The following is a 10,763-nucleotide window of genomic DNA, read 5'->3' as shown; positions in this document are numbered from 1 at the left end:
ATTGAAGTATCTTGCAATAGGAGTATCCATGAAGAAAATTTCATCTATGTCTATGCATTCACTACAACAGAATGATGGTCTAAGATCGAAAATAGCATCGTTTTTATAACTAGAAGGGTAGCTAGGTGTCGGGCCATTTTCGTTGCTCGAAACATTGCTATTTCCGTTATAACGGGTTCACTGCTCAACAACAACATATCGATGCTCAACAATGACATTTTGTTGCAGAACAATGAAATATCGCTACTGAGATCACTGCTCAGCCAACGATATTCTGCTACTATTTTCGTTGCTATAAGCAGCGACTTATATTTTTGTTGCTAAGCAGTGAACGCTCCGCATAACAAAAAAAGAGCTGGGGTAGATTGGGGAGTGTACACAGGACTTCCCTGTCTACTTTGGCTCTTTTTTTTTTAAATTACAATAGTCACAGTTTCAGATTTATAATTTTGATAAGGTTTTTTTTTCCTTTCTAAACCTTTAACAGCACTCTGATACTTAGATTTAATGGGATCGAGAAAAAATACCTTTAACTGGGGATGCTCAAAAAGCGAGCCAAGAGCAGCGAGCACAAAGCAATGAGTAGAGCTCATGTTCTTGTGAAAGTGAGCAGGTAGGGGCATGGTATGATGTTAAGCGAGCATGAAATGTTAAAGAGAAGAGTGGAACCACAGTGCAATTCTATAGCAATCAAACAAAGAAGACATGAAATGTTCTAAAATGACCATGAAATGTTAAAGAGAAGAGTGGAACCACAGTGCAATTCTATAGCAATCAAACAAAGAAGACATGAAATGTTCTAAAATGACCATTGCAATAAATTTTTTTTCAAACCAATGGTGCAGATACAAAAAATCACTATTAAACCCATATTGCTTGGCTCGCTAAAAAGATGTTGAATCTATAGTATTCACAATGTTGGACAGCCATTAGCAAACAAAAGACAATAGACAAGAAAATTTATAAAATAACCAAAACATTTCCAAAACAATAACTAATAAACTCGTACTACGGTTCAGCTGGTATGACATGACCCCCATACATATTTCAACTAAAGTGGGTTGCAGGTTCCTAAAGCTGTTGAGGATGACTTCTAATAGACTTAGTTAGCATGTCTTTTACAATTCTCTCTGAAATACAAACTTGATGAATATGCATATTGTTGTTCACATCCTGTCCAAGAATCATTAAGAACACAAAGTATATGTGCTTGCATGCAAGATATGGTCTTTTCTTGGCCACTCTATCTCTGAACTCCACACATGAACACATTGGATTCTTCTGAATAGTGACCTCTATCAGAGATGTGTCTTGGCTCCCATTGGTCAATGGATTAATACTAAATGTTTCCTTTACCCCTTCTATATGTATATGGATGCCTACAACTTCTGCATGCATATCTAAGGCCGCAGTGATTTGACCAAATGCAGCCTTTGAAATTCCTCGTCGATATGGAAATTGTTTCACCTCCTTGTTTGTCTCGCTGGTGCCTTTTGCAAGCTCCTTTTCTAGAAAAAACTCAAGAGGAATACCAATGTCATATCCTGCTCTAATAAGCTTGCAAGCTTCTTTCACTTGTAACTTGGTACCTTTAGCAATGGGCCAAACACAAGGGACATCCTCTGGTGGATGTAATATTGTCTTTGTAATTTTCCAAGTGTGCCTAACATCTGTATTACAAAAATAGCAATACTTCTCTTTTTTCCATGAGGATAGTTGACAATCACTCCAAAAACAAGGACTGACATCACCCCCTCGCAACCTTGGGCTACACTTTTTTCCCGATGCCCAGTGGTTGCACTCAACTCGATTCACTGTTGGTATCCTCCGCAAGGCCCACTTTGTATCATGCACATCACTTTCAAGGCTCTCTAAAACTTTGCATTGCTCATCAACCTCTATTGCAGGCTCTAACCTCTCTCTTGTCACATAGTTAAACTCAGGCCTATGGCTAGAGTTGCCAAAGTTTTCTTCTGTCGAGTCGTGTAGTGGCCTTTTGGCTCGAATAGTTTTATTCTCACCCTTGAATTTTACCCTATTTGAAAACATAGGGGTCCCCGCCACTGCATCATCCACTGCTCGTCATGAGGTAGCTATTGGGGATGGACTTGCTTTCTGTCGAGAAAGAGCTCTCTCAACCAAAAGCTCCAATGTAAGCCCACAACCTGTGTATTTTCCTTCCAAGAAAGCCAGTTGTCTGGCACATTGGAAGTAAGCATAGATTAGATCTGTCACACAAGCATCATAAAGACTAATCTTTTACCTATACCCCTCCCCTGCCAACCAGCTTGCATGCTTGGTCTCCGACATATTTGTCCTTGGGACAAGAGCATTGACAATAGGCTCTCCATCCTACAAGAGAGTGGTAGAAATTGATTAAAAACAATGCAGTGCACATAAGTAGGAGGCACACAATAATACAATGCAGTGCACATAAGTAGGAGGCACATAAGTAGGAGGCACACAATAATACAATGAATAATCTCTTACAAACATTACCTTTAAAATGAAATGACCCCATCGACTAACCCTATAGTGCCACCAACTCAACCGGCTAAGAAGCTTAGGGATGTTTCTATCAACTACCTTGCCAGCTGCCCACCATGCTCGTATCTTGCGAAATTGCTGAAGGGCACTTTCTTTGTTTGGGGCAGTCCTCCACTTCTCACACATCTCCCTGTGCTTTTCTTGATGTGGGCTATAGATGTACCTCTGCGTGTGGACACAAAGGTTGTCTTCCCAATGCCATAAACATGACCTTTCCCTTTCAATCATCTCCTTTGCGTCATTGAAGACACATCTCACTGCATTCCAGTTAGCGCCAGCCTCATCCGCCATAAATCCAAAAAAATTTGCTACCTTCCCTGTGTGCTCCACCATTACCAAATTCATGTTTTCCCAAAACATGACTTGAGCATCCTCATCCTCTTCTCTAAATTCACAAGTTGCTATTGTCAATAGCTCACCAATCCTGCATGCCACAAATGGAAACAGAGTTATATTAAAGACACAAATTAAGCAATGCTCTCTACCGCTTGTAACTTACATGTGGTCATAAACATATGCTCCCATTGTATGCCATCCACTCGATGCACATGATCAAAGCAGACCCATGCTTGATGAAGATCCCCATTACCATCCTTGTCCATTCACCGAACAATGTCAATCCCAGAACCAGGTCCAGTAGTAGACATCTTAAAGATAAAGCAACGCTCAGTAGTAGTGTGGCTTGCAATGGAAATCGAGAACCATGGAAGAACTCAAAATGGCATGTTTTTTTTAGATTAAGAATGGCTTCATATCCTTCACCCAGAGGCCGTGTTGTTTTTCGTGTTTGCATTACCATCTGCTTCACCGTGCATTCATAAAGCATACTTAGTGTATTAAAGATGATAATTGCATACTATTCTTTGCTGAATTGCACTTCCTACGTACTTTTTGACATTTATCAAACTTTGCAACTCTTGCGACATCTCCTGTAGCTCCCTCTCTGTCATGAATTCTCCTTGTGCCTTGTCATCATCAGTGAATGCTCTTAGAACCACCTCCCTTGCCACAATCATTTGTACCTTTCTGGGCCCAGCGTTGTGGTTGATGCCCACTGCACGTGCTACAAAGGCCTTGATATTTCGTATCGATGCTCGGCACATTCCCTTGGAAACCATGTGTGTATGTTTGCCATAATGAATAAATAGTCTGCTGTGCATTGATTCTTTTGGCATAAAATAATAGACACAAGCAGGACATTCTTTAAGACACATTGGCACATGCTTGCAGAAAAAACACTGAAGGTTCCCGAAGCTCCCAATTGCTAAATTCCCATATTTTGGAGATTTTATCAGCTGCCCATTCCAATGGAGTTTGTTTGGTTGATTCATACGTGTCCTAAAGGAGCAGTGCTCATTCATGCACTGGAAGGTTCCCCCGCAGAAGCTCTTCCTAAGAACAAAAGTTTTATTTGCCCTAGTTTGCGTTTGTGGCTTTGTCCAAATGTTGCCCTCGTATTTTTGCTCCATCCCTTCCATACCTTTCCCACCTTCAAGCTCATATGTACTGAACTCTGGGTATACCTCGGGAAGCTCTTTTACCTTGCCTTTGTAATCACAATCATGGATTAAAGTGTGCAAGACATCAGTAGGAGGTAACATGCGGATTATTTGAAAGCAAGAGACCGCAGTATCAAACTGAACATCTTCCTCTTCCAAATGTTGAAAGCACTTTTCCACAGGAGAGACCTCTACCTCCTCTTGCAATGACCCATGTGCCTGGACATTGATTTCTTCTATCTCTTCTTGCAATGACCCATGTGCCTGGACATTGATTTCTTCTATCTCTTCAGTGTCCAAGTCACTGCAAAGCACAATGCTCTCTAATTCAATGCACAATGCAAAACAGAAAATGTCAAAGTCAAAGTTAATGCCACTTACATTGGAGTACTCTTTCGAGAACCGGGAGGAAATATAGTTGAGGGGCCTTGTTCTGGGGTCTCAAAATAATTCTCTAATTTGGCAATATATACAGAGGACAATGAATGCTCTAGGATAAAATATGCCTCGTCTCCAATCCCTGCATACAAGTGTAAAGGACAAATGGGCTCATACTCTCCTCCAATTTCAAGTAAGGCCGCCACATTTATCCCACCAATAGTTCCAAGCTTCCCCCGGATCATGTTGATTGACACAAGACATTTGCCATTCCAAAAGGGGACTTGGATGCATGCACCCATTGTAGAATGGAGGAAAACACGAGCCTCCCTGCATAATGTAATCACAACAACAATTTAGGAATTTACATTGAATATTAGCCAAAAATATTTTAATACTAGATGTTCTTGCTCTAATCAATAGCATATACTAGCCATAATACAATTTTACCAGGCTCATTTTAAGACTATGGGTAGAAGCAAATAAAAATATTTATTGCAAAAACAATCATAATGAAGGGTATCAAAAAGAGTACATGTATATATGTATATATGTTTGTGTGTGTGTGTGTGTATGTATACACACACACACGCACACACACACACACATATTTGCTTTGTGTTAGTTCTTACGCTTTTTTATAATCTCCTGTTAGATTTCAAGAACTCTACCAGTTGGATGCCATAGCATAACTGTGCTAGCTAGATTTAAAAAAATAGGAAAAATATTGACCAAACCCTTAAATTTTAGTGTTGAAATTCATTAGTGTTAGGATAAAAAAATTTGTCCAGTGCCTAGCTTAAGGTTTTTAGTAGTCGGCTACTTCTTATGAAGCTATTACTTAAGGCTTTTAGTCGTCCTCCGCACAGAAGCATCTTCCCTCGAACACACACGCAGAGAAGCGATCATGAAGCATCATACGTCTCCCCAGCAAAGAAACGCTGATCTCATGCGCAGGGCCCTCTCCCCACTCCAATCTTTCTCCCCAACAAAGAGACACAGAAAGGTATCATCATCCATGAATTTGTGCTATTTTGCCTGAATGAATTTGTGCACTCGGCACACAAAATAATAGGATGTTTTGCTGCCGCCACACTCCACACACAGTAGTATGAGATGGGCGGTGTTACTTCTTGCTATTTTTCTTGAATGAATTTGTGCGCTCAGCGCACAAAATAATAGGATGTTTTGCTGCCGCCACACTCCAGACACAGTATGAGATGTGTGGCATTACTTCTTGCTATTTTTCTTGAATTAATTTGTGCACTCAGTGCACAAAATAATAGGATGTTTCGCTGCCGAGCATTGAAAAAATCATCACAATTTTGAGTTCGTTTCAAGCTGCCGCCGGCTCCCCTTGGATCCCCCCGACGGCAGAAATTTAGAGAGAGTAGTGTAAGAACATGCTATCTATATGGTGCTGTCTCAAACACATTGCATAGACTGTCTCTCTTACTACTGTCTATATTATGCATAGACTTTGTGTATACAAGAAGCTCAAAAAACTCACATTTGATGTCTTCTTGGTTGAGAAACGGCTCACACAGTCGAGAGAGAAGACCAGCAAACGTGTGCATCTACAGAACAATAGCACAAAAAGAAAGAAGTTTGTCCTTAAAAAAGTGCTGGATTGTGAAATATCACTTCTAAAGTTTATTAGTACTCAATATTGAATGCCTTCAGATTTGGCCTACCGAATCTTTATATATTTTCCAATAAATTTGAATGCCTTGAATTGAACACCTAAAAAGGGCTCCGTAAATATTTTCCAATGAAGATTTTTTTAAAATATTCAATACGGCATTGAATGCCTTGGAATTTGGGCCAAAGCACTCCATATGATAATCTCAAAGATATTCTGTTCGTTAATGAGTTGGCCGTTTTGTTGGATAGTGAATTTGCCACCTTTGTTTGATGATTGTGTTGCACTACTAAATTTAATCTCTTTAGTGAATGTGCCACCTTTTTTTTAAAGTTTGTGTCGTAGTATTGAATTTGCTGTTAAAATAATCAATTAATTATACAATACGAGTAGAATACTATTTGAAGATTTGTAATTGTATTTTTGCATGGCTATCTAGTTTTTAAATGAGTTCGAGTCATTTCACTAGAGCATCTTGCTTGAAAGGTTCTTGTTGTGCAAAAATGGATGAGTTACCTCTTGCTAAGCGGAAAAAGAGTGTGCAGGTTGGCCCAAGTGAGAGCTCATTCCAGACACACAAGGAGGCAAGCTGATTTTTCCAGCACTTTGGAGCAAGCCGCCTCCTCAAACCCTACTACGGAGCATGTGGTACATATCATAGATGACACTAACCTGGAGGTGGATATGGATAGGCAGCATCTCCATAGTGATGAAAGAAATGAGGAGGATGGACAAAATGTAGTGAGGGCAATTGAGGAAAATAAAGGTGATCAAAATGAGGGTGAGAATACTCAAGGTGGTGATAATGAGGATGAAGGTGAGAATACTGAGGATACTGGGAGAGAGATAGAGGGGGAAGAGAACACACATCCACTAGAGGATCAAGAAGAAACGAGGATCAAGAAGAAACAGTTGTCACAACCCAAACTGAAGGAAGCAAGCAGAAAAAAAATAAGGTTGATATTTTTGGGAAGATTCTTGAGACATCTACTCCACAAGCCTTTTTAGATAGGATAGGAGTCAAATTTAGGTCTCCACCTCCACGTGTTCCTCTCTGTAGGATGATCCAGACGCAGGCAATCTGAAAGGTTTCTCCCTCAACAGATAAGTCTCTTACTCGAAGCTTCTAAAAACTAGGTGGGTACATTGAGAGCATGGGAGCTTTCACAGTATCAATTATGGACTTGGAAGAGGAGGAGACACCATTGACACAAGAGAGGGAGGAATCTTGGGATGAGCAATGGAGGACTGTGAATCAACAATTTGAGGAAACTCTTGCACTTGACCCCGATTGGGGTCCGTACTTGAGCCAAAAAATGGTGCATATTCTTGATTGTAATAATCGACACAATGCTTGGATGGACTGCATTTCTACAGGTGAGTTCTCATTGGGATGTTATAGTTTCTTATGCTTCTTTGTCCTTCCTAATTTTGTGTTTTATTACAGGGTTTCAAGGGGATTTGTCCATGCATTGTTGTGTTCTCTGTAAATTTTATGTGTTTGAGTGGAGGGATGTGGGTGAGCTTTTGTTTTCATTGTCCAGGTTGAACAAGTAAGTTAATTTGTTATCAGAGTCTCCTTCTATGTCAAGTAAGTTGTTTGTACTCAAGAATATTAACATATTTTTTCTTTGTTTTGTAGGACCCATGATTATGCATTTGTGCCAACCACATTTGGTGATCGTCTATTTCAACTAAGAAGTTTGGGAGAGTCCGACCTAACAACTCTCATGGCACATTTGGACAATGAGGACAAGCTATGGGTTGAGAGAGAGATGCAGAGTGCATCTGCCAGAGGAAGCCCCAGTTGGCTTCATTTGCCAATCCAGATTATGACTTGGCTCTTGTTCAAGGATGAGATGGAGCAAAAAATTGATGAGGCATCAAATGGACCACTTGCCGAGTCTGCTAGGGAGAATGTGACTCGAAAGGTAGAAGTTCTCTACAGAGGAAAAACATCAAAATATGCATGGATTGCTGATCCCTCCAATGGTGAGGTCTTTTGGTGTGCGGTGCTCTCCCTCCCATGGCACGCGTCAACCAATCATGTGGCCACAGAGGAAAAGCTCAATATGATAGGTTCTGCATGCATCAAAGACACAGATAAGGCTCACATTGTCAAGCTATTGGACAACTCTCAGGCTTCAGTAGTGCGATCACTTGAGGGTATGCCAAATGATAAGACAAAGGTTAGGGAATGGCTGCACATGTACTCCTAGTGGCTTCAGATCACGGAGCTCGGTTTGAGAATCCAAAATGATAATAAAAATGCCGATCGAGTCAGGTTGCCAGGTGAGAGCCGATTAACCTCTTTTGTTGTTCTATGCAGAAGAAAGTACTTCAAAAGGGCTTTCAAAGTGCACGAAGGAGGCATAAAATTTAGCCATGATATTGACCATCAACCAAGCCTACAAAGTGCTGCACGACGAGTCGTTTATAGGTTTTCCTACAACATAACCCAGATATTCCTTGTTAAAAAACATGCATGCTTCTTTCTGTGTGTTGTTTTATCATTTGGGCTTTGGCTTGCAGATGGTTGCTTTCTGAAATTGAGGAGCACCAATTGGATATTTTACCCCCTCTCGCTAGTGTGTGGCTTTGTGTTGACAATCAATCTTATATGTATGCCGATTTGAAGCTTGGAAGAGTAAGTGATTGAATTTGTCATTTTGAATCCATAATTGAGAAACATGTTCATATTGAGGGTGAGTTGTGTTTACCCATGTTTGCCATTGAACAAGCCATGTCAAGCATAGAGTCTCGTTTCTGCCCGTGGTGGTTGGACCTTGAAAGAAACCATGTGCCTGAGGAGGAGCTTGATCTGTATCGCCAACATAAGTCTATATTGGAGCTTCGTAGCCAGTAAATTGATCATAATGAGGCCACATCCACATCACATGCAACATCGTCGATTGCATCGGCTTCTTTTCGTAAGTCATTGCCAGTGAATTTAGGGAGGGAAATAGTGAATCGTGCATTGGAGGTGAATCGAGCAATGGAAGCAAATAGGGAGCAGAGTCAACAACAGACATCCAATAGTAGTGCAGGTGGGATACAACCAACTGACATCATAACCAAGACATTGCAAGCTCCAGGTATGTGAGCTTCCTACCTCATCTCTATCGTGATCCGATTGTTTTTACTTAAGACTATGTGTGTTAAATGTCAAAAACTTGTCTATAGGAACCATTTATGCCTTCAATGTCAGTATTGAGGACCTTGCAGCTACTTTTGTGAACATGGAGGATGCATCCTCATTGGGAAAGCAAGTGCTTGATGCCATGAATATTATTTGCACAGTAGGGAATGTCAAGAGTAGAGGGTCCGATTACTGTGTGGAGTTGATATTTGCAGACTTCCCCTCAAATATCATCATTGGAGGTTGTGTTGCAAACAAGGTTCCATATTGGAATAAGATTGGGGATGGCATGTATGACTCTACTTTTAAAGTTGTTGATTCTTGTCTCTCGGATCGAGGCTTCTTTACATGCCTTTACACTATGGAAGAAGGAGTGACCATTGAGCAGGTTGCACAGAGCGTTGGGTTTGGAATTTATCATAGACAAGTTGTGAGGTGTACTCCACCTATTGGGAAGAAGATGGGGCAAATGATTACTACCCAGGTATTGGTGTTGTTCTCTTTGGGGCTGTCATTTGTGCAAATCTTCTTTGTCCCATTTAAGGTGAAAATGCATGAACAACCAATGTGTCTTTGCTTGTAGGTCACTTCTCTAATATTGGCTGTTTCTATTCGCTCAACATCTCCTGCTACAAGCTTTGTGATGCATGGGGATCAACTAAGGGATTTGGCACTAGGTGATGATCTTGATGTAGGGCAAGATCTTATCTTTGACATGTATGTATGCATTCAAATCAAGATAGAATTTAAAATGATTTTCGGTGATCTTTATGGCATATGGTTAATAGTTTGTGTGCATTTTCAAGAGTGCCATCGGAGGATCTGGTGAAGAGAATGGGTAGACCATGGTGGGGCGGTTGTCAGAGAGGTCAGCGGCTTAGCAAATACATCGTCTCCGTCTTCAGTCGTCCTGGGGACACGATTTTGGATTTGTTTGCTGGCACTGGAACTCTTGGGCTAGTGGCAGCATTTATGGATCGCAATGTCATAATGTTAGACAAGGATGAGCGGATCTATGATCACCTGTTAGAACCATACTCAGCAAAGGTATGCATGTTGAAAAGATAAATATGTTAGTAGAGAATAATTTTGTATTGATAAAGCTTATTTTCTTTTCTTTGTGTCTCTTGCAGTTATGAGGATCACGAGTCTACATCAGAATGCCATTAGAGATAGTCTTTTTTTAATTGAGACAATCATTTTTTTGGGACTATTGGAAGTAATGTTTTGATGGATGTTATGCTTCTGAATGTTTTTTACAATAGCATGTAGCTGATTGTTGGACAATTTTTATTTAGATTATAAAATTTTTAAATCCTATGGTTATGGTTTCTAAAGAGTATTATATTGTTGTGTCAATGGTGGTATGGCTATTAAAATTAGTGTGCATCTTAATGGCTTGATTTCTATGCTCTCTTGTCGCTGTGGTGTCCATGTGGTTGCAACAATAGTTTGTTTCTATTAGTAGCTCAATGACCAATTCAACGTCTTTTTAGTGAGCCAAGTAATATGAGTTTTGTAGTGATTTTTTATATCCGCACCATTCATTTGAAATTCT

At 40.3% G+C, this 10,763-nt stretch overlaps 1 protein-coding gene across 1 annotated transcript; it reads left to right on the top strand.

Annotated features, from left to right (window-relative positions):
- The first annotated feature begins 9,029 nt into the window (after window positions 1-9,029).
- On the top strand, window positions 9,030-10,047 carry LOC147622686 (uncharacterized). The gene is made up of 3 exons (XM_086822602.1): window positions 9,030-9,161; window positions 9,421-9,605; window positions 9,994-10,047. Exons 1-3 carry the CDS (start codon window positions 9,062-9,064, stop codon window positions 10,045-10,047), a joined length of 339 nt encoding a protein of 112 aa, XP_086678728.1. The 5' UTR covers window positions 9,030-9,061.
- Window positions 10,048-10,763: the final 716 nt, after the last annotated feature.

Source organism: Cibotium barometz, chromosome 28, assembly GCF_041138505.1.
Source record: "Cibotium barometz isolate CiBa-2024 chromosome 28, ASM4113850v1, whole genome shotgun sequence".
NCBI classification, from domain to species: Eukaryota; Viridiplantae; Streptophyta; class Polypodiopsida; order Cyatheales; family Cibotiaceae; genus Cibotium; species Cibotium barometz.
The sequence above is the reverse complement of the archived record's forward strand: the minus strand, read 5'-3'. Positions and strand labels throughout refer to the sequence as shown.